Here is a 25,368-nt window from a genome sequence, read left to right as displayed (position 1 = left end):
TGAACACTACTACATTTTACCTTCCGAATAGCTGATTGATCAATTTTTAAAGGCTTCTTACTGAAGTATCATCAGCAACTGGAGAATATAAAACTTGCTTAGATGTAATAAGAAAAGGAAAACAGAGTCATTTTCCTAAACTGGCAAAATGTAACCAAATTACCACAAAACTTACCTTAGAAACAAAGATAAATGGGGCAGAAAAGGCCAGATTTCTTACTGGCAGTACCACAGTGGCAAATATCCCAGAATAAGAAAAGCTGCCAAATAGAAGAGAGAAAATTAAAGGACTTTCCTTTAAAAACAGCCAAGCCCAGTGCACACAGCATTCCTAACAGCTGGAGCAAGCTTCAGACGCAACACACAGGTATAAGGTCCAGCCCTACTCTTTATTTACAGCACAGTTCAAAGTCATTGAATCAAGCACAAAAGAAACGCCTCCCATTTCCTGGTTTGGCATTGGATATCCTTCCTACCAGCTGCAATTACATCATTTTTATCCATCTTCTTCTTTTCCTTTTGGGAGGGTAGAAAAGGGGCAAGTGACACATGGACCAAAGAGACTTCAACTTCAAAACCAAGAGAAATCCTTGCTTTCAGAGAAACAAAAGAAGTGATTCTCCCTCTTGTGAAAGGCAATCAATACTCTTCTCCAGTTATGAAGGCCGTAAGTGTGTGGGAAAGCTGTGGTGAAGAGATTCTTCCTGGAGGTGGCACAAGGGTGGCAAGGGCTCGGGTCGTGGGATGGCTGCTATCCCCACCATCGCGTTTGCTCTCAGTCTTCACCACACCAAATTTAATGAACAAGGGAAAGTAATTATGCACAGAAAGCCAAAGTGAATGGAAATGTAGGTGGAATGAACTTAAAAGAAGAAACTGAAAATGATCAAAAGTTACTCAGTTCATTTTTCTCAGACGGACATAGAAATCACTGATCCACTGCTTCATGTATTTAACTTCCAAGGAGCGAGTTAATTGCACACTGACAGGATCCAAGGCATTGCTGGCTCGGAGATCTAGATGGTGGGCTCCATTTGGGATGACGATCGCAAGTAAGGTGTCTGTAATATCCTTGGTTACTCCACCTCCTGACCAGGGGTCTAGTTCACCATTGCTAAGTGAGGGAAAGAAAAAAAATCAGATTGCTAGTTTTTCATATCTACATAAAAGATAAGATAGGAGAAACCTATTATATGCATAACACCTAAAATTATAAGCTTATAAGCTAGGGAATATGATCTGAGGATTTAATCTGTCATATAGAAAGGTGCTTCATCCTGGAGACTGACAATACTTCTGTAACCAGGTACAAGAAATAGGACCAGAGAATACTGAAGGTGGTGCCCCATGAATCAATCTAGATTATACTGGAACTTCGAATTTAGAAGATTCAATTCCAATCCTGGCTTCATTACTCAAAAGTTGTCTGACCTTACATAAGTTAGCTGTCTCACTTTCCTCATATGTAAAGCAGAGTTAACAAGGCCTACCTCAGGAGGTTGCCTTAAGGGTTAAATCAGATGGTACATGTATATATACTGAATAAATGTTAGGCACGTGGGAGTCCCTCAATTAAAACCTGTTTCCTTCCTTCCTAGAACCCAAATATTAGTGATAAAGAAAAAAAAACCTATATTTTAAAATGCTAATTATCTCTTCAGTCAATTCAGTCACACAGTTGTGTCTGACTCTTTGCAACCCCATGGACTGCAGCATGCCAGGCTTCCCTGTCCATCACCAACTCCCAGAGTTTACTCAAACTCTTGTCCATCGAGTCAGTGATGCCATCCAACCATCTCATCCTCTGTTATCCTCTTCTCCTCTACCTTCAATCCTTCCCAGCATCAAGGTCTTTTCTAAGGAGTTCTTCACATCAGGTGGCCAGAGTACTGAAGCTTTAGCTTCAGTATATTCAGCTTCCTGAATATTCCAATGAATATTCAGGACTCATTTCTTTTAGGATTGACTGGTTGGATCTCTTTGTTGTCCAAGGGGCTATTAAAAGTCTTCTCCAACAACACAGTTTAAAAGCAGCAATGCTTCAGGGCTCAGCCTTCTTTATAGTTCAACTCTCACATCCATACATGACTACTGGAAAAACCATAGCTTTGATTAGACAGACCTCTGTCAGCAAAGTATTGTCTCTGCTTCTTAATATGCTCTCTAGGTTCATCATAGCTTTTCTTCCAAGGAGCAAGAGTCTTTTAACTTCATGGCTGCAGTCACCATCTGCAGTGATTTTGGAGCCCCCCAAAATTAACTGTCACTGTTTTCACTATTTCTCCATCTATTTACCATGAAGTGATGGACATGATCTTAGATTTTTGAATGCTGAGTTTTAGGCCAGCTTTTTCACTCTCTTCTTTCACTTTCAACAAGAGGCTCTTTAGTCCTCTTCACTTTCTTCCATAAGGGTGGTGTCATCTGTGTATCTGAGGTTATTGATATTTCTCCTGACAATCTTGATTCCAGCTTGTGCTTCATCCAGTCTGGCACTTTGCCTGATGTACTCTGCATATAAGTTAAATAAGCAAGGTGACAATATACAGCCTTGACATAATCCTTTCCCAATTTGGAACCAGTCTGTTGTTCCATGTCTGGTTCTAATTGTTACTTCTTGACCTGCATACAGATTTCTCAGGAGGCAGGTAAGGCAAAATATAATAAGACAAGTGCCAGTCCTGAATATTCATTGGCAGGACTGATGCTGAAGCTAAAACTCCAATACTCTGGCCACCTGATGCAAAGAACTGACTCACTGGAAAAGACGCTGATGCTGGGAAAGATTGAAGGTGGGAGGAGAAGGGGATAACAGAAGATGAGATGGTTGCATGGCATCACCAACTCAACGGACATGAGTTTGAGTAAACTCCAGGAGTTGGTGATGGACAGGGAGACCTGGCGTGCTGCAGTCCATGGGGTCACAAAGAGTTGGACACAATTGAGCGATTAAACTGAACAGAACTGATAGAGCTTCTCCATCTTTGGCAGCAAAGAATATAATCAATCTGACTTCAGTACTGACCATCCGATGATGCTCATGTGTAGAGTTGTCTCTTGTGCTGTTGGAAGAGGGTGTTTGCTATGACCAGTGTGTTCTCTTGAAAAAACTCTGTGTAGCCTTTACCCTGATTCATTTTGTACTCCAAGGCCAAACTTGCCTGTTACTCCATGTATCTCTTGATTTCCTACTTTTGCATTCCAATCCCCTATGATGAAAAGGACATCTTTTTGGTGTTAGTTCTAGGAGGTCTCGTAGGTCTTCATGGAACTATTCAACTTCAGCTTCTTCTGCATTAGTGGTTGGGGCATAGACTTGGATTACTGTGATGCTGAGTGGTTTGCCTTGGAAACGAACCAAGGTTATTTGTCATTTTTGAGATTGCACCCAAGTACTGAATTTCAGACTTCTTCGTTGACTATGAGGGTTACTCCATTTCTTCTAAGGGATTTTTGCCCACAGTATAGATATATAGTAGATATCTAGTAATAGAGGTCTTCCTTAGCCACCTCATCAAAAATTCAAACTCCCCCCCAACCCCCATTAACATTTCATAACCTTCTTCCCTGGTTTATTTTTCCCCCCTTAGCACCTATCTCCTTCTAGCATGCTTATAAGTGCTATCTTGTTTTTACCCATCTCTCAAACTAAAACTTTCCAACAGCAGGGTTTTTTGTCTGTTTTATTACTGTATCTTCAGTGCCTGGCATACACTAGGAGCTATACAAATATTTATTGAATGAATAAAAAAGAATAATCTAGTTATTTGTAACCTTATATCAGATGCCCGACACAAAAGAGGTCTATACATATATGCTTGTTGAGTTCAGGAACATGTAAATCACTACAGTACTTTTTACATGGAAAAGTAGAGTTCACATAAGTGATTAATGTAAATATACAGACAGTAACATTCAGCTAGGTATAATACTGGCAAGAAACAATGAACTAAGTCAGCAGGTCTAAGTTTTATACCCCAGTAAGCCACATGACTTTGGGTAAGTCACCTGACCCCTCTGAATCTAATTCTCATGTGTATGACCAAAAAAAAACTTTTAAAGATAATGCCCTTCAATCACAGAGACACTGTGAGGTTCAACTTGAATAATACATTTGGAAATAAGGTATAAACTATAAAATACCACATGAATGTGCAGTATTATTATAATTATTACCATATTCTATAAGCATGAGAAGTGTTAATACTTCTGAGAGGTAAATGAAGCATGAAAAGGGATACCACAAATTTCTCACAGAAATTTGGTCAGAAAAATGCATGCAATCAATTTTCTAGGTAAATGTTCAAGTTAAAAAGGGAATAAGCATTTAGGTACATTAAATATATGTGTGCTTGAAATACAAGTCTAAAATCCCTGTTTTAGCCTGACCACACTTTTAACCACATTTTGGTTTTTTAAGAAATTAATTCAATTGCAACTTAACATCATTCTTGGGGGGAGAAATTACTCTGAAAATTTACCTTTTTTGGTTTTATTAAAAACAAGAGGAAAAACTCACATGCAAAATAGGATGTTAGTTTTCAACTATGAGATAAATTTTTAAAGTAAACTACACAAGGGGTTGGATTCTCTTAAGTGAACAAGTGGCCTTTATCATTATTCCAATTTGACAGGACCAACCAAGATAGGAAACTCTCCATTATTTGCAAAACAAAAAAGCTATCCCAACAGCTACATAATAAGCAAACTGCATTTGATTTAAAAGGTCATCTGAATCCACCCAGTGGCTTAGCAACAGTGTTTGGAGTTGCTGAGAGACCTAAAATGCACATGGACTTGAATTTCTTGGTCCTAGACATGAGAAAGCTAAATCAGTCACTGGGAAATTTACAGGAGAAAAAAATACTGGCTTTCATGAGAGAACCTAGATGCCTGCATAAAATTCCCAACAGTGAGCCTCACTTAATTGCTGGCAACAATTAATTTGCCTGAAAAATTATGTTAAATTTAACCAGCTTCTCAGGGACTCCTTTTTGAATTTACATTTAAATAACTAAAAATGACCATTGGTAAGATAATTTCTCAACAACTGGGTTTTATGGAAAAAATAAATCCTTTCAACAAAAACATTAGAGAATAAGAAAATTGCTGAAATGGAACTATTAATAGCTACTATTAAATTCTTATTTGCTCAACATGTTTACTGACTGCTTACTATGTATCAGGTACTGACTGGGTACAGTTAACTCAACTATGAACAGACAAAATTCTCTGCCCTCATAGTGCTCACTTCTATGATTATCTACTCCTTGAAGTAGCTCTGGCAGGTAGTTATTATTTCTAACTAATATAAATTGGCAATTTGCCAAAGGCACATGGTTAACAAAAGCAGAATGTCACCTAGGTCTCTCCAACTTCAAAGCCCAAGCTCTTAACTTGCAGATCTCTAATTCAACAATTAAAAACAGACTGAATTTTCTAACCAAAAAAATAGTCACAGTTGGATTTGTGTGAGATGCCTCAAGGAGAGAGGTATGAGTATAAAATATGCTTTCCACATGGTTCCTTGGACATTTTCTTATCGTCAACCATAAATATTTTGTAACTGATAGCCACTCAGTAGACAGAACAGAAACACCTAATGCTGCTTTTTTCATTTTTGGAATGTGCTTTCTTTAGAAAAGCAATAGAATTCTGAATTTTTAAATAAGGTAAGTTTTACATTGAATTCTTCACACCTAGCAGTACACAGAAAAAAAATTTATTTTTAAAAGTATATTTGCCACCACAGGAAGATAAACCAGCACTTTTATATAGTTCTGCCTTTATACTTTCACATGCCTCTGAAGTTTTCCTGAGCTTTATGTCATTCATCATCCTTATCAACACACACATTAACTGGGCATCTACTATGTGCCAGTCACTGTGGCAGGTGCTAAAGGCACAGAGATGATTAAGAAAAATTCTCTGTCACTGAGAAGTTCATAATCTCATTTGAACAGAGAAATGAGATTTCTCTGTTCTCTGAGAAATGAGTCAGGGGCAGAGAGAAACACAAACAGGTAAATTCCACACAGAGTGCTAAAGGGATAGTCACAGGCTTTAGAGGAGCTAAGTGTGTAGGGGAAATGTAACCTCCTTGGAGATGTCAGGGAAGGCTTCCTGGAAGATGCCTGAATCTTAAGAAAAGGAAAAAATAAAGGAAGGAAAAGGACATTCAGGGACAAGTAGTTCCCTGCTGGCTCGAAGCTAAAGTACAGGGCTGTGAATATACTTCCACTTATTCATTCAATGGAAATTTTTTGAGCATATAATTTGCCAGGTCTGGGCTAAATATTTCACTGGGTTAACTCTTTTAAGCATCACTATAAAAGAGCATAACTCTTTTAAGCAACTCTATAGGGTGATTGGCATTATTATTCTCATTTTACAGAAGAGAAAACTGAGGATCAAAGAGCTTAAATAATTTAAGACAGTTCACTCTAACTATGCATAGCTCTGTTAGGAAGCCCTTTCTTACACTAGCCAAAAGTTTGTGTTTTTTTTTCTAATGTTGAGCCATATTTTCTATCTACTCTTTCAGTCCTACTCCCAACTTTTTTCAACAAAATCTATCCTTTCCCCAATGATGATGATGACAATAACTTATTTTGATACCCAGAGGAAAGTAAGTATAAAAGGATAAATGGACAACTAAAATACTCATGTAATGGTTGAATCCAACAAAAAAGCACAAAGTATCTAACCAAAAGTCAAATATAAAAACCTTTATAGATAAGATTCAAAGACTCTACTTTACAAGTCAACTTGAACTTCAGCTTTATGCTGCTGCTGCTAAGTCGCTTCAGTAGTGTCCGACTTTGTGCGACCCCATAGACGGCAGCCCACCAGGCTCCCCCGTCCCTGGGATTCTCCAGGCAAGAACACTGGAGTAGGTTGCCACTTCCTTCTCCAATGCATGAAAGTGAAAAGTGAAAGTGAAGTCGCTGAGTCATGTCCGACTTTTCGCGACCCCATGGACTGCAGCCCACCAGGCTCCGAGGTCAAAGCAAAAATCCATATAAGTACTACCTGGAGGTAAGTTTCTAAAAACAAGAAAATGACAAATGAAATTTCCTGAGCTTTGATACCCAAGGCTTACATTTAAGCCTTTTCGGTCCTCTCAGTCCTTTCATGTTTTCCTGATTTCGAACATCCTAATTTGGTACAGTTTCCTACCCTAAATATACTTATTTGCTCAACTATCACCTCAAAAGGCTGAGCTGAAAAGTATAGTTTTGAAGAATTCTACTGAGGACAAGGTAAATAATTCTAGGGAATAAAACAAAAAGAATCTTTAAGTTTTGCATTTAGTGTCTCACATTTGAGGCGGGGGAGGGTATCCTACTGAGTGAAACTAGCATGAATCCAACAAGAAAAAGGTTCTTTTGCAAAATGGGCAGTGTTACTGGCCTAAACCCAGAGAGTGATCTTTCAGTTAAAACAGCATTGCTCCTTCCTAAGAGCTTTCGGTCATGTCTCTAAAGTCAAATGTGACTCTTGTTTAGGAGAATTTGTAAAAGAATAACGTTTACAATTTAAACAACTGGTTAAGAGATATGTATGGATATCTCTCTACTATTTCCACATAAACTTGGGGAATTTTCTTATTAAATAGTTGTTATTTTAATAACTAACAACCTAATGTTCAAGCCAAAACACAGAAATTTTGAAGTCACAATCAGGCACATTTAGAGTCTACTTGATTAACTCCGATATGAACCAATACCAAATATGACTCTTCTAGAGAAACAGTGTTACAGAATAAACAGTTTTTGTAGTCAGATAGGCCAAGGTTGAAAACTGGCTTTATCACTTGGTAACTAAAACCTGGATGAGTTTTGGCAAGTGACTGTACACACTGACTTTCACTTTCCTCCTCAGTAAAATAGGGACTGTAAAAACTTCTTTCAGGGTTTTTGTGGGAATTAAGTGATTTATTTAAAGTGCCTCATACAGTGCCTGGGACAGAACAGAGTGGGCACCTCAAAAGTGTTTGTTAGGTATATACTGAAGATTTTTTATTATCATTGATAACAATAGAAACAATCATGAGACAAATTGAGAACAACAGATGATGCTTCCTTTTCTTTTGAGCACACTTTTTGAAATATTTTAACTTTGCTGCTATTGTTTTTAAGCCTTTAAACATAGTGCAATAGAACAAAAAATCATATCACCTCTCAGAATCCCTTATCTTTCAAGGAGTAGAAAAATGATAGATACCACTGCTATATTCTACATTGTTTTAACTGTGCAACATTTTCCTGGTTTTCTTTTCTCATCCATTCTACAAATGTCTCTATCAACCAGAATTTTCTTTGAATCAACAAAAATTCACCTGAAAATGATGTTTGTGTGTGAACTGATATTCTTGCCTCCATACATAGTAGGGATCCAAGAGGGCCTCGGTCTCACACCCCACTGTTTAAAACAATCATCAGAATATTCCTTCATGTTCCATGAGTGAGGTTCGAACATGTCATCAACACCATCAGAACAGGTAGGCATGACCATTTCTGTACAGGCCTGAAAAAGCAAACCAGGAAAGATTCTAGTGAGAAAATGAAGCACAAAGAATGAAATAAATTGTCCAACATCATACAGCTCAGAAGCAAAAAAGTGAGGGTTTGAACTCAGCAGTCTGGCTTCAGAGCCCCTGTTCTCTACTCCATACCACCTCTCTTTATTCCTAAGGCTCAGCTGAGAAGTCACAGAAGTTGGGGCTATATATTCCTTCTACGCAAACTATTCCATTTCATATCTATTATCATATTGAATTCTCAAAACAACTCTGGAGGAAAATATTGCTATTTTTATTACTATTCTCACTGTACAGATGAAAAAAATGGAGGCTCAGACAGAACCAAGTTAGACTCCCTCTTCTTTCCTGTGTCCATAAAATGCTACCTTTATAGGACTTACTAAGATCTATTACAATATTAGTTTAGCTACCTATATTTTCCACCAAACTACATTTGATGATTAGATCATATTTTATTTACAATAAAATAAAATTATATCCAATTTGTATAGTTGTAGCCTGGAATAGTGCCTGACATGCAGTAAGTACTCAGAATATATTTAGTGATGATTAAATACCAAACTGAAGTAGTATATATAGGATAGATAAACAACAAGGTCCTACTATATAGAAGAAGAAACTATATTCAATATGCAGCAATAACCCATAATGGAAAAGAATATGCATATGTATAACTGAGTCACTTTGCTGTTTATTAGAAATTAACACAACATTGTAAATCAACTATACTTCAATAAAATTTTTTAAAAATTGAATTGGTATTTAATGAATGAATGAGGAAACTCATCCACGGTCTTGAAGTATAAGGTAACAGAACCCAGATTTGGATCCAAGTTAGGTGACAAGATCTTGAGGATTCTGTTATAGTACAACCAAAACAGTGAAAATCAAGCTCCAATTGGGGAAATTATACACACTTACCTGATAGCTCCAACCCAGGACTCCCAGACTGCTAGTTGCTGTCTCTGAGACATTCAGACATTTCGCCTGGCCTGAATAATTGTAATACACATTCAGAGCTTGGAAAATATTCTGCACCATCACGGTATCAGGTACATTGGAATATTTGAAATACTGGCACACTACCTGTCATTTTAGAGAGATAAAAGGGAGAAGAATCAAATATAAATACAAAATCACAGTTTATTAAAACAAAGAAGAAACATGATTCTGATTTGATCATAAACAATCTTTAGCATCTAACTTCACTGCTTGACAATTTCTATTTATTGAGTATAACCACTTTCATAAATGAATAAACCTTTAAAATTAGTCTCCATGGGACTTCCCTGGTGGTCTAGTGGCTAAGACTCCACACTCCCAATGCAGGGAGCCCATGTTCAATCCCTGTTCAGGAAACTAAATCCCACAAGCCGCAACTAAAGTGTTTGTATGCTGCAACTAAAGATTCCGCATAACCCAATTAAAAGAACCCACATGCCACAACAAAGACTGAAGATCCCACGTGCCACAACTAAAACGCAGCACAGCCAAAAAAAAAAAAAATTAGCCCCCAAATTATAGAAATAAACCAAAATTATCTGCATGGTATGCAAAGTCCTCCCCACCTACCACTCTAGTTTCATCTTCTGTAGCTTTTGTGCTAGTCTAGCAAAACCATTTCTACCACACCAACTTCTTTCCCTCCTCATTGCCATCACTCACACTGAAATGCCCTGCTCCCACTCTCCCAATGCAGTGGTGCCTGGCAAACACCAGCTCGTCTTCCTCAATGAAGCTGAAGTATCACCTCCTCCTTGAGGCCACTTGCCTATGCCTTCAAGGCAGAAGAACTAAATCACTCTCTTCCTTGTGCCTCCACTGCATCCTGTGCCTATTTCTATCAGAGCCCCTGTAACGCTGATACCATACTCATTTGATTCCAGAATGTCTCCCTCAGCACTTAGCAAAGCATCTGGCAACTAAGTGCTTGCTGATTAAATGACTATCTTTTTATGAAAATGGAAAATTTCTTAAATTTCTTTTGGAAAAACTCCACCAAGCTCCTATATCTGTAGCATTATAAGAAGCATCTCAGGCAGCTCCCCAGTTCCAAATACTCCTAACACTTGACTATAGTCAGTGCTAAAAATCACAGGTAATACCTGGGGTTGGAAGTGAAGACAGGACTGACTAGTCAGGGACATAGGGAACTTTCACGGATATGAAAATATTTCTTACCTGTAGGGGCCTAGTACACAACAAGTAGCTCATTTATGATTTGCACATAAATTTTACTTCAAAAAATCATAAACAAATATTGAACTCTAGATAATGTTGTTAAAGCTGAAGTATATAGTCTATATTTCATTTATTTCTGCTCTTTCTTTTCTTCTACTGACTGAGCTTCACTTGTTATTTTTCTAGTTCCTTGAGGTGTAAATTTAGGTTGTTTGAGACTTTTCTTATCTCTTGAGATAGGCATTTATCACTATGAACTTCCCTCCCAGAAGTGTTTTTACTACATCCCATAAATTTTGGTATGTTACACTTCCATTTATCTCTATGTATTTTTAAAATTTCTCTTTTAATTTCTTCTTTGACCCACTGAGTGTTCAATAGTATGTTGTTTAATCTCCAAATATTTGTGAATTTTTCCATTTTCTTTGTGTAATTTATTTCTAGTTTCACACCACTGTGGTTGGAAATGATGCTTCATATAATTTCAATCTTAAATTTATTAAGATTTGTTTTGTGGCCAAACATTTGATCTGTCTTAGAAAATGTTCCATGTGCACTTGAGTAGAATGTATATTCTGCTCTTTCAGAGAGAATGTTCTATAAATATCTATTAAGTTCATCTAGTCTAATGTGTTAAGGCCAATATTTCCTTATTGATTTTATGCCTGGATGAACTATCTATCAATATAAGTAGAATATTAAAGTCCCCTTCTGGTCATGTACTATTGTCTATTTCCACCTTTAGGTCTGTTAATATCTGCTTTACTTATATAGGTGCTCCTATGTTGGGCACATAAATATTTTAAATATTTACAAATGTTATATCTTCTTGTTGAACTGACTCCTTTATTATTATGCAACACACTTCTTTGTGTATTATTAAAGTCTTTATTTTAAAGACTATTTTGTTCAATATAAGAATAGCTACTCCAGCTTTATTTTGGTTTCCATTTGCATGGAGTATCTTTTTCCATCCCTTTACTTTCAGTCTGTGTGTGTCCTTACATTTAAAATGACACTCTTCTAGGCAATAATACTGATGGGTCTTGTTTTTTAATTCAATCAGCAACTCTATGTATTTGATTAAAGAATTTAGTCCATTTCAGTTCAGTCGCTCAGTCGTGTCCAATTCTTTGCGATTCCATGAATCACAGAACACCAGGCCTCCCTGTCTATCACTAACTCCTGGAGTTCACTCAAACTCACATCCATCGAGTCAGTGATGCCATCCAGCCATCTCATCCTCTGTCGTCCCCTTCTCCTCCTGCCCCCAATCCCTCCCAGCATCAGAGTCTTTGCCAATGAGTCAACTCTTCGCATGAGGTGGCCAAAGTACTGGACTTTCAGCTTTAGCATCATTCCTTCCAGAGAACACCCAGGACTGATCTCCTTTAGAATGGACTGGTTGGATCTCCTTGTAGTCCAAGGGACTCTCAAGAGTCTTCTCCAACACCGCAGTTCAAAAGCATCAATTCTTCGGCGCACAGCTTGCTTCACAGTCCAACTCTCACATCCATACATGACCACAGGAAAAACCATAGCCTTGACTAGACAAACCTTTGTTGGCAAAATAACGTCTCTGCTTTTGAATATGCTATCTAGGTTGGTCATAACTTTCCTTCCAAGGAGTAAGCATCTTTTAATTTCATGGCTGCAGTCACCATCTGCAGTGATTTTGGAGCCCAAAAAGATAAAGTCTGACACTGTTTCCCCATCTATTTCCCATGAAGTGATGGGACCAGATGCCATGATTTTCGTTTTCTGAATGTTGAGCTTTAAGCCAACTTTTTCACTCTCCACTTTCACTTTCATCAAAATGCTTCTTCTTCACTTTCTGCCATAAGGGTGGTGTCATCTGCATATCTGAGGTTATTGATATTTCTCCTGGCAATCTTAATTCCAGCTTGTGCTTCTTCCAGCCCAGTGTTTCTCATGATGTACTCTGCATGTAAGTTAAATAAGCAGGGTGACAATATACAGCCTTGACGTACTCCTTTTCCTATTTGGAACCAGTCTGCTGTTCATGTCCAGTTCTAACTGTTGCTTCCTGACCTGCATATAGGTTTTTCAAGAGGCAGGTCAGGTGGTCTGGTATTCCCATCTCTTTCAGAATTATTCCATTTACATTAAAGTAATTATTGATATGTATGTGCTTATTGACATTTTGTTCATTGTTTTCTGGCTGTTTATGTAGTTTCTCTAACTCCTTTCTTTTTCTCTTGCTCTCTTTCTCTGTGGCGTGAAGATTTTCTTTAGCGATAGGCTTATATTCCTCTCTCTATCTTTCGTATATTTACTGTAAGTTTTTGTTTCGTGGTTACCATTAGGCTTATATATAACAGTTTATATCTACAACAGTCAAAGTTGATAACACTTAAGCTTGATCCCACTGAAAGTGCAACATTATTACCCCCCTCATTTTATGATATTGAAGTCACATTCTACATCTTTTTATCTTGTGCATACCTAACAAATTATTGTAATCATGGTTATTTTTATTACCTTTGTCTTTTTTAGCCTTCATACTAGCTTTGTACGTAATTAATCCCCTACCTTTACTACACAGTAAGTCCCCTACATATGAACCTTCAGATTGTGAACTCAAAGATGTAAATGTATTATAAACCTATTACAGTATAGTACTATGGAGCTAATTGTGCTTGTTGTATACCTAGGCTAACTTTGTTGGATTTGCAAACAAATTGAACTTACAACTGTGCTCTTAGAATGGAACTTGTTTGAATGTAGGGGACTTCCTGTATGTATTTTTCTTTCCAGTGAGGTTTATTTTTCATATGAATTCTCATTACTAATTAGTGCCATTTCATTTCAGCTTAAAGAAGTCCCTTTTAACATTTATTCTAAGGCTGGTTTAGTGGTAATGAACACCTTTAGGTTTTGCTTATCTGGTAAACTCTGTATGTTCTATAGAGTGTTCTTGGTTTAAAGGATTTTTTCCTTTTAACACTTTGAATATATTGTGCCATTCCCTTTTGGCCTGAAACTTTCTGCTAAAAAATCTGCTCATAGTCTTATGGGAGTTTCTTCGCATGTAAGAAATTACTTTCTCTTGTTGTTTTTAGTATTTTCTCTTTAATAGAACTACCATATGACCAGGAAATCCCACTGATGGGCACACACCATAGATCATATTTTAAAAAGATACATGCGCCCCAGCGTTCACTGCAGCACTATTTACAATAGCTAGGTCATGGAAACAACCTAACTGTCCATCAGCAGAGGAATGGATAAAGAAGCTGTGGTACATATATACAATGGAATATTACTCAGCTCTAAAAAAGAATGAAGTTGTGCCATTTGCAGAGACATGGATAGACCGAGAGACTGTCATACAGAGTGAAGTAACTTAGAGAAAACTAAATATCATATATTAACACATATATGTGGAATCTAGAAATATTGTATAGATGATCTTACTTGCAAAGCAGAAATAGAGACACAGATGTAGAGAACAAATGTATGGACACCAAGGGGGAGAAAGGGGTGGTAGTGAGATGAATCGGGAGACTGGGATTGACATATATATACTACTATGTATAAAACAGATAACTAATGAGAACCTACTGTATAGCATGGGGAACTCTACTCGGTGCTCTGTGGTGACCTAAATGGGAAGGAAATCCAAAAAAGAAGGGACAGATGTATACCTATGGCTGCTGATTCATTTTGCTGTACAGCAGAAACTGACAAAGCAGTGCAAATTGTTTTTATACTCCATTGTCAGTTTTTTTATACTCCAATTAAAAATAATAATATAATCTGTGTAAAAATATGTATAAATTTCCTTCTTGTCTTTAATGTCTGACATTTTTTTTCTTCTGGTTGCACTAGGTCTTTGTTGCTTGTATGCTTTCCCTAGTTGCAGTAATGGGGGGCTACCCTTAGTCGCCGTGCACAGGCTTCTCATGGTGGTGGCTTCTCTTGTTGCACAGCAGAGGCTCTAGGTGCATGGCCTTCAGTAGTTGTGGCGCATGTGCTTAGGTACCCCATGGCATGTGGAATCTTCCTGGACCAAGAATCAAACCCATGCCCCCTGCGTTGGCAGCCAGATTCTTATCCACTGTACCACCAGAGAAGTCAAGACTTTTGACATTTTAATTGTTATTTGTCTTGGTATTAGTCTGGATACCTCTTATTTGGAACTCGCTGAGATTCCTAGGTCTGGAAGATTAGGGAAGCTTTCAGCTGTTTTGTCTTCAAATAAGATTTCTGCCCCTCTTTCTCTTTTTCTTCTGGGGACCCTATGATGTGAATGTTAGACGATTTGATGTAAATGTTAGTCTATAAGTCCCTTAAGCTATTTTCACTTTTCTTCATTCTTTCCTTCATTTCTGCTCTGATTCAGTAAGTTCTACTGCCCTGTCTTTGAGTTGACTGATCTTGTCTTCTATTTCATCTAATCTGCTGTTGAACCTCTCCAGTGTAATTTTATCTGTTATTATATTCTTGAGCTTTGTAACATCTTATTTGGTACATTTTTAATATTTTCTATGTCTTTTTTGAAGTTCTGTGTTCATTCATTCTTCTCCCCAGTTCAGTGAGCATCTTCATAATCATTACTTTTAACTCTTTATCAGGTAAATTAATATTTCTCTCATTAAGATTTTTCTGAGTTTTATATTCTTCTTTCTTGGAATATATTCTTCCTGTTTCTTCATTCTGTTTGATTCTCTGTTTCAATTTCTATACAGTAGATGAAACAACCACCTCTCCCAGTCTTGAAGGAGTGGCCTCATATAGGAGACAAACCTTGATGTTCAACTCTGCCTTAACTCTTGGTTGTCTTTCAAATCTCTGTGCTTATCCAAGCAGCCTACTATAGTCTTAATAACTCCAAGTAGTTGAAGACATGCCACAACCTGTCAACATCCCAAAAGGGAGAACCTTAGCTCTTTGATTCAGGCTGACTAGAAGCCAGACTCTCAAGCATCACTTTTTAAAAATATGCAAATATATACAATCCTGTGGGACTGCAAGCATGAGCCCTGTTGGCCACCAGAGGTGGATGATCTGGAAGTGTCCACTGGGTAGTCACAAAAAATGGGCTCCAGGTAAGTGTATAAGCTCTTTTCTAGGTGATAACAGCAAGGCAGAATGAAAGCACCAAGACGACATCCACAACCTACATTCTTTAAGAGCAGCCTTGAAGGCCACTAAATATGTGTCAAACCTGAAGCCTGCCCTGCAGGCAGAAGCTCCAAACTAGCAAAGACATCTCCTTCACAAAAATACTGGGCAATGTGCCCCAACCTGCTATCTGTGCAGTGCCCTGAGGGTGGCAACCTGTCAAGAATCATACCTCCAATTACACAGTCTCACGGGATCCAAGAATGCAAGCCCTAATCCATCCCCATCCACCAGGGCCAGGTGATCAAGGGGTGTCCCAAGGGTGGCAGCCATAAAAACTGGAACATCATATATAAAAATCAGGACACCAGACATATGTAAAGCTCCCTTCCAGGAAACACTTGCAGTCTGGAACATGGCAATAGGAAAAAAAAAAAAAAAATTGGATCCTTGAAAAGACAAAGAAAATTAACAAGTCTTTAGCCCGAGTGACCAAGAAAAAAAGAGAGAACTCAAATAAATAAAATAAGAAATGAAAGAGAAGATACTACAATTGATACCACAAGAATACAAAGGAACATAACAAACAATTATTATAGTTTGTTATTGATGTTATTTTATATTGATATAACTTGATAATTATGTCATCAAATTCAACAACTTAGAAGAAATGGATAAATTCCTAGAAACATGCAACCTATCAAGACTGAATCATGATGAAACAGAAAATCTGAACAGGTTGAATACTACTAAAGAGACTGAATCGGTAACCAAGAACTTTCTAAAAAAACAAAAGTCTAGGACCAGATGGTTTCCCTGGTGTATTCTACCAAACATTCAAGAAAGAATTAATATCATCCTTTCTAAATTCTTCCCAAAAAATAGAAGAGGAGGGAACACTTCCAAGTTCATTTTACAAGGCCAGCATTACCCTGATACCAAAACTAGTAAGCCTGCCACAAGAAAAGAAAATTACAGGCCAATATCTCTGATGACCACAGATGCAAAAATCCTCAACAAAATATTAGCAAGCTGAATTCAATGATACATTAAAAGGATCATACACCATGATTGAGTAGGATGTATCCAGGGATTCAAGGATGGTTCAACATCCGCAAATAAGTCAATGTGAACCACCATATTAACAAAATAAAGAATAAAAATCATATGATCATCTTAATAGATGCCAAAGAAGTATTTGACAAAAATCAACAGCCATTTATAATAAAAAATCTCAACAAGGTAGGCATAGAGGAAACATATTTCAACATATAAAGGTTATACATGGCAAGCCCAGGGCAAATACCATACCCAACAGTGAAAGGCTGAAAGCTTTTCCTCTAAGATCAGGAAAAAGACAAGGATGTCCACACTCGTCACTTTTATTCAACATAGCACTGGAAGTCCTAGCCAGAGAATGTAAGTAAGAAAAAGAAATAAAAGGCATCTAAATCTGAAAGGAATAAGTAAAACTGTCTCTATTTATAGGTGACATGAAATTATATGGTTCAGAGGTTACTACTCTCTACTTTCACTGCAGCAGGCACTGGTTCAATCTCTGGTCAAGGAACTAAGATAATGCAAGCTCTGTGGTGTGGCAAAAAAAGAAAAGCTGTTAGAAAAATCAATGAATCCATTAAGAAAAATCTATGAATTTTCAAGATACAAAATCAAGTTTCAAGATACAAAATCAACATACAAAAATCTGTTGCATTTCTATATCCTAATAATGAACTATTAGAAAGAGAAATTAATAAAACAGTCCCATTTACAATTACATTAATAAGAATAAAATACCTGAGAGGAAGCATTTTAGATATGGAAGACCTGTATATTAAAAAAATACAAGGGACTTCCCTGGTAGTCCAGTGATTAAGACTCCACCTTCCAATGCAGGGACAAAGGTTTGATCCCCGGTCAGAGAACTAAGGTCTCACATGCCACAGAGTGCAACCAAATTTTTTTTATATACGAGACATTAATGAAAAAAATGAAGATAAATGAAAATATATTTCATGCTCATGGACTAGAAGAATTAATATTGTTAAAATATCCATACACAAAGCAATATACAGATTCAATGCTATCCCTACCAAAATTCCAATGGCTTTTTCACAGAAATAAAATTTAAAAATTTGTGTGGAACCATAAAAGACCCCAAGTGGATAAAGCAATCTTGAGAAAGAGAAATGTCAGAGGCATCACACTGATTTCAAACTATATTACAAAGCTATTTTAATTAAAACAATATGGTATTGGCATAAAAACAAAGACACAGCATAGAGAAACCAGAAATAAACCAATGCATATATGATCAATTAACTTATGACAAAGAAGTCAAGATATACAATGGGGGAAAAACAGTCTCTTAATAAATGGTATTGGGAACACTGCACAGCCACATGCAAAACAATGAAACTGCATGTCTATTTTACACCAGACACAAAAATTAACTCAAGTTGAATGACTTGAATGTAAGACCTGAAACCATAAAATTCACAGGAAAAAACCACAGGTAGTAAGCTCCTTGACATAAATCTTAACAATGATTTTTTAAATCTGACACCAAAAGCAATAGCAGCAAAAGCAAAACTAAACAAGTGGGATTACATCAAACTGAAAGGCTCCTGCATAGCAAAGGGAACCATCAACAAATGAAAAGTCAACCTACTGAATGGGAGAAAATATCTGCAAATCATATATCTGATAAGGGGCTAACATCCAAAATATGTAAGAACTCAGCTCAACAGCCAAAAAACAAAAAAATCCAATTAAAAAATGGGCAGAAGATCTGAACAGACACTTTTCCAAAGAAGACATACAGATGGCCAACAAGTATATAAAAAGATGCTCCACATCTTTAATTGAAAGGAAAATGCAAATCAAGAGTACAATGAGATATCACCTCACATCTTTAAGAATGGCTATTATCAAAAGGAAAAATAGTAACCAGTGTTGGCAAGGATGTGGAGAAAAGGGAATCCTTGGGCACTGTTGGCAGGAATGTAAAGATACATCACTATGGAAAACAGTATGGAGGTTCCTCAAAAATTTAGAATTGCCATATAATCCAGCAATCCCACTTCCAGGTATTTACCCAAAGAAAAGAAAAACACTAATTTAAAAAGATATATGCATCTCCATGTTCATTGTAGCATTATTTACAATGACATAGGTCTTGGCAATGATTTTCCAAGATATGGAAACAATCTAAGAGTTCATCAGTGCATGAATAAATAGAGATATGGTACATATATACAATGGAACATTATTATGCCATTAAAAAAGAATGAAATCTTGTCATTTGTGACAACATGGATAAATTTTAAGGGCATTACGTGAAGTGAAATCAGTCAAACAAAGACAAATATTGTAAGCTCTCTCATTTGTAGAATCTAAAAAGAAATGCTTTTAATTTAAAAATCTATGCTAATAAATAAAGAGAACAGATTAATGGCTGCCAGAGACAGGAGGAGGGCAGCAGCAGAGAGAAATTAATGAACTGGTTTTTTGTTTGTTTGTTTAGTTTTAATAAATTAAATTAAAAAAAATAAAATCACATCACAGTATTTAGGAAGAAGTGTACTAATGTCTGCAACATACTCTGAATGAATTTAAAAAATAAGATAGAAGGAAGGATAGATAGAGGGGTGGATAAGTGAATATATATATTATAAGCAAATACAATATAGCAAAAACAATATTGTTGTTGTTGTTGTACAGTAGCCCAGTCATGTCCAACTCTTCGCGACCCCATGGTCTGCAGCACGCCAGGCCTCCCTGTCCCTCACCATCTCCTGAAGTTTGCTCAAGTTCATGTCCATTACAAAATGGACAAAATGTTAGTTACATTTTCACAATAAAATGTTGGGGAAAAATCATAGGCAACAGAATCAGCTGAAATAGAGACAATAGCAACAACAGCAATAGCTACTAATTATTGATTGCTGGGTTTACAAATATTACATCATTTAATCCTCCAACAATCTGACTAGATATATATTTGTCTACTAGTTCACATGAACAAACTGATCCTTAGGTTAAATCACTTTATTCAAGGTCATCTAGTTAGTAAATGGTAGAACTTAGATTCCTTCAACCCCAGGTCTCTCTGGTTGTAAAACATACATCTTATCTATTATGCAGCTTAGGAGGCATCCCTTTGTAAAACTGCAAATACCCCAATGGCAAAAAAAATACATTAAGCTTGCATCCTCTATTAACATCTTGACGTGTATTCAGTGATCTGATCCCCTCTCATTTCATATAGAAAAGATACATACAAAAAGGCAAGTTCTGACAAAAAAGAGACTGGTCCAGAGAAGATGGAGCCAGGCAAAAAAGAACCCAGTTACCCCACTTCAGAGAGAAATTCTGGGCAGCAGGAGCAAAAAGGCCTCGTCTAGGGACATGCTCCCACAGACAGGAAAGGTGATCACTGGAAAAGGAGATGAGAGTCACAAGCAAAGCTGGTCTCTCATCACAGTTCTGCCTAGGACCAGCTTCCAGCAATGCCTTCCTGAGAAAAAGGGAAACTTGAAAAGACAGAAAAAATGAATTACAGGGAAATTTTAATACTCTCCCCAAATTTATTTGGCACAACAATATGTCTATGGAATGTTAAATGATACTTTGTGAAAAAAGATTTTATAGTCAAATAATTTTAGGAAATGTTGTAGCAGCAAATGTGAACAGTATTCTTAACTACAGGATTTCTCAGAGCCTTTAATGTGCTCAACTGCAACATGACTTTCCAAAAGCGAGATAGAATGTGATTATTCTCAATAAGTTTTTGGAAATGCTGAATGTGAGAAAGTCAGAAATTAAGATTCACAAACTTATCTAGCCTAAAGCAATAAGGAAATGAAAGCTGAAAAAAACAAGCAAAAGAGTGTTTTACTATTCTGACAACTCTCAATCATTCAAGGTAAGTCAAAAATACCTAATTGTATAGCCCTTTTCTCAGACAATGTTCCTGAGACATAAGCCAATCAGAAATTCTCAAAAATATATGAAAATTAAGAAATAATCATGGAATTATTAAACTATCTACTGCCATGCTATAGATCATGCATAGCAAAGATCATCATTCTTTCCTGCATGTGGATTCCCCCAGTGGACTTAGCTCTTTCAAAATGTAGCACAAGACTACAGAGCAGACCCATGGAATGCAGAGAAGAGCATTATGTTCAAGCACGGCATGGCAGATGAGGCAGGATGACAATGCAAGCTGGGCAGAAGGAGAAGGGGGTGCTGATGTGTAGCAACAAGTGGCCTAAAACTCTTGAAGAGAACAGTAACAAGTGAGTGTGACTCACATGCTGGCATCAGATCCCCTCTCAGAGCAAGAACACTGGGCCTCTGTCAGGCAAAGAAAAGGCGTCTCCATGAATAGCCATCTCTGCAAACAGCAGTTACTGTCACTCCCTAAAAGACACAAGCATGGCTGGAGACCGGCACCAGCTGACAATACTTGGGTTTTGGCAGCCCCACTTACACAGAGAGAACATCATGATCAGAAACTTGGCCTCTGCTGATAGAAATTCCATGTCCAGATTAAGGGCAATCCTGGGCCCACTGTCCTCAGTGAGGTCAGAGCACCCTTGGAGTACTGTGTCCAGTTCTGAGCACCACACTCTAATAAGGACAATGACCAACATGAGAAAATTCAGAAGGCAGAAATCAGCATGGGGAGTTGAGGACAAATTGGTAATTTGTATCATCCCAATCTTTTATTATTACAAGTAAGGCTATAATAAATATTCTTGGGGCTAAATCCATCTATCTATCTATCTACCCTTGTTTTCTTGAGATAAATTCTTAGAGGAATTACTGGCTTGAAAGAAATAAACATTTTTAGTCTTTTGCTACATGTCAAAGTACCCTATAGAAAGGAAGTATCAATTTATAATGCTACCAGTATGCTAGATAGAAGGCCTGGAAAATATCACTTAAAATTTGTTTGCTATAGATCGATGGCGCTAGTGGTAATGAATCTGTCTGCCAAAGCAGAAGACATAATTGACACGGGTTTGATCCCTGGTTAGGGAAGATACCCTGGATAAGGCAATGGCAACCCACTCCAGTATTCTTGCCTGGAAAATCCCATGGACAGAGGATCTTGGTGGGCTATGTCCACAGGGTCACAAAGAACAGGTCATGACTGAAGTAACTTAGCACTTAGCAAGGCTAGATAGAAGGCCTGAAAAATATCACTTAAAATATGTTTGCCGCAAATTCCCTGGTGGTCCAGGGGTTAGGACTCAGCACTCTCACTACTGGGGCCCTGAGTTCCATCCCGGATCAGGGAACTAAAATCCCATAAGCCACACAGTGTGGCCAAACAAAAAATAATTGAAATAACATAATTTGATTATTTTAGGTGTTTCTAAATTTCCTTTCTAACACAAAGATTCTGTGAGTCTAAGCATCATCCTCTAGCTTAAAAGACACACTTCCTAACACAATCTCTATGTACAGCTGACCCTTGAAAAGCACAGGTTTAAACTGACTGGATTTAACACAGTGGATTTTTTAACACAGTTTAAATCCATTTATAAAGATTTTTCTCAATAAATATACAGTCAGCCCTCCATATCCACAAGTTTGGTATCCATGGATGGAAATTTCCATCTGAGGCTAGCCGAATCCACTGATGGGAAACCCATGGATAAAGAGGCCCACTAACCCTACTTCCTGTTGTTTAGTTGCCAAGTTGTGTTCGACTCTTCTGCGACCCCATGGACTGTAGATCACCAGGATCCTCTGTCCGTGGGATTTCCCAAGCAAGAATACTGGGGTGGATTTCCTTCTCCAGAGGATCTTCCTAACCCAGGGATTGAACCCATGGCTCCTGCATCAGCAGGTGGATTCTTTACCAGGGAAGCCCACTGACTGTACTATGCCATTTTATATAAGGGACTTGAGCATCCATGGATTTTTGTAGAAACATGGGCTCCTGGTACCAATCCCCTGAAGATACCATGAATACTAAGGGAAGACTGTATTCCATTAAGAATTTTGGGGTAGCCAAGTGAATAAAGTTTTCCCCAAAACACGTACATTAGCAAAACCTCAGCACCATTCCCATGTTTATTCAAAAACTAGTAATTCAAAAGAAGTATTCATAAACTTTTGTTAAACTACTATAAGATGCATAAAATACCTATGTAAATGTTAAGCTGAATCATATGAAATTGTCATGCTTATAAGTCAAACACAAATATTGGCATATTTGGTTCAATCTCATATAATATTTCAGCTTAAGCCTGAAATTTGCAATTATTATCCATATGACTTGGTCTATTAATTATTTACTTAGGGACTGTGACCTAATCAAAGAAAAATTCTCTGCCAACCACTTCTATTCAAAATACTCAGCATTGAGATAGCCCCTGCATTATGAAGCAGAAGAATTGATGGTTTTGAACTCTGGTGTTGGAGAAGACTCTTGAGAGAGTCCCTTGGACTGCAAGGAGATCCAACCAGTCCATCCTAAAGGAGATCAGTCCCGAGGGTTCATTGGAAGAACTGATGTTGAAGCTGAAACTCCAGTACTTTGGCCACCTGATGAGAAGAGCTGACTCATTTGAAAAGACCCTGATGCTTGGAAAGATTGAGGGCAGGAGGAGAAGGGAACGACAGAGGATGAGATGGTTGGATGCCATCACCGATTCAATGGACATGGGTTTGGAAGGACTCCAGGAGTTGGTGATGGACAGGGAGGCCTGGCATGCTGTGGTTCATGGGGCCGCAAAGAGTTGGACATGACTGAGCGACTGAATTAATTAATTATACTCTCTATTTATTTTGTAGACACTAACAAACAATGCTTTCTAAACAATTTCTACATATGGCATAGCATTCTTACTTAGACCATAAATCCACTGAAATGGGAAAAGCTGGGGCTGAATCTGCTAGTAAAACTATTGACTATTCCTTGAGTTCAGGTGTTTTCCCTACAGTGACCCAGGGAGAAACATAATAACCATCCCCATTTCACAGAAAAGGAAATAAGCTCAGAGAGGTCTGACTACAGATACACAAATTTAAAACAGTGAATACGGGTTCTGAACCCAGAATCTGGCTACAAACTCTTGGTACAACAATGTCTTCTTGATATGTATATATATATTATATAGTAACAATCATATGCATATAACTAGCATCAATGTAGTGCTTACCATACAACTGCTGCTGCTGCTGCTAAGTCGCTTCAGTCATGTCCAACTCTGTGCGACCCCATAGACGGCAGTCCATCAGGCTCCACTGTCCCTGGGATTTCCAGGCAAGAACACTGGAGTGGGTTGCCATTTCCTTCTCCAATGCATGAAAGTGAAAAGTGAAAGTGAAGTCGCTCAGTCATGTCTGACTCCTAGCGACCCCATGGACTGCAGCCTACCAGGCTCCTCCATCTATGGGATTTTCCAGGCAAGAGTACTGGAGTGGGGTGCCATTGCCTTCTCCGTACCATACAGCAGGTCCTATTAAATCCTCATACCGACTCTAATAAACATTATAGTTCTTTATCCCCGTTTTGCTGATGAGGAAACCAAAGCAGAGAGTGGTTAAGAAACTTCTGCGAAGTCATACAACCAGAAAGTAACAGAACTGGGATTCAAATGCAGAACACTCTGAAGATAACATGTGTAACTACTACACTATACACACTCGACTCTGAAGTCACAGTTTAAGAGTCAAGTAACAACAAAAACGGTATCTAAACATACCTGCAGCCTTATGCTTTTTTTTTTTTTTTTAATATTTTTTTAATTCTTACGTTACAGTTTTCTAAGTTCATTTGTTTTAGGTAATAACTTAGAGAAGGGATTCTGTGGCAATATAAAATTACAAAAAACTTTTTATTAAGAAATAGTAAAAAGAAAACTGTAAAGCAGTAGAGTAAAACGAGGTTAAAGAAATGGACAGATTTAATTCACTTTCTATTTCCTAGAACAAATGTGAACATTCAGGAAAAAAACATGACAAGAGCATAAGAGGTCCATTTTAATAATTCTGTTTTAAATAGTGTAAGAAATCATGTAATGTCAGTTCCAAACTGATCAGCTCTTAACCCAAATATAATGCCACGTACACCAGAGAAAGTAAAGATAATGAGTTGTTTAAAAGATTTAAGTGTCCCTCTACCTATGAAGATAAGCATTTGAATAACAGAAAGAAAAAGAAGGCAAAGAAATGCTTTTACAGAAGATAGGTCAAAAAAAACCACAAAACTATCTCTTCTCAGAGAGTACGGCCCATCCACATTAGAGAAAGGATTAAGCAGATACATTCAGCTTTTCTAACAGATTTTCTTTCTCTAAGGCTTCAATACCCCTCTCACACTCACTCAGATAATCACATTAGTTTTGTCATTAAAAGCTCCCTTTTCATAGAATGCACCTAAACCGCTTAAACCACCCAGAGAGGTCGAATACATTATCAAACACCAAGACAAACAGAAGAGATTTTCCATCTTATGTCTTATTATTTCACTGTATCTATCTGCATGCTCAGGAGGCTAAGCCAAAAGATTTGGTGAGTTATCAGCTGAA

At 37.4% G+C, this 25,368-nt stretch overlaps 1 protein-coding gene across 6 annotated transcripts in view; it reads right to left on the bottom strand.

Annotated features, from left to right (window-relative positions):
• Positions 1-370: 370 nt before the first annotated feature.
• The window catches only part of LOC102405156 (prolylcarboxypeptidase), an 87,758-nt gene continuing 62,760 nt past the window's right edge, over positions 371-25,368 (bottom strand). For all 6 annotated transcript variants that reach the window (XM_025286250.2, XM_025286251.2, XM_006055634.3 and 3 more), the window contains 3 exons: positions 9,467-9,631; positions 8,342-8,529; positions 371-1,114 (listed from right to left, as the gene is read on the bottom strand). In XM_025286250.2, the coding sequence (XP_025142035.1) occupies positions 898-1,114; positions 8,342-8,529; positions 9,467-9,631 (570 nt within the window). In that variant the 3' untranslated portion in view covers positions 371-897. The remainder of the gene's footprint in view (positions 1,115-8,341; positions 8,530-9,466; positions 9,632-25,368) is intronic.

This window comes from Bubalus bubalis, chromosome 5, assembly GCF_019923935.1.
Source record: "Bubalus bubalis isolate 160015118507 breed Murrah chromosome 5, NDDB_SH_1, whole genome shotgun sequence".
In the NCBI taxonomy this organism is placed as follows: domain Eukaryota; kingdom Metazoa; phylum Chordata; class Mammalia; order Artiodactyla; family Bovidae; genus Bubalus; species Bubalus bubalis.
The sequence above is the reverse complement of the archived record's forward strand: the minus strand, read 5'-3'. Positions and strand labels throughout refer to the sequence as shown.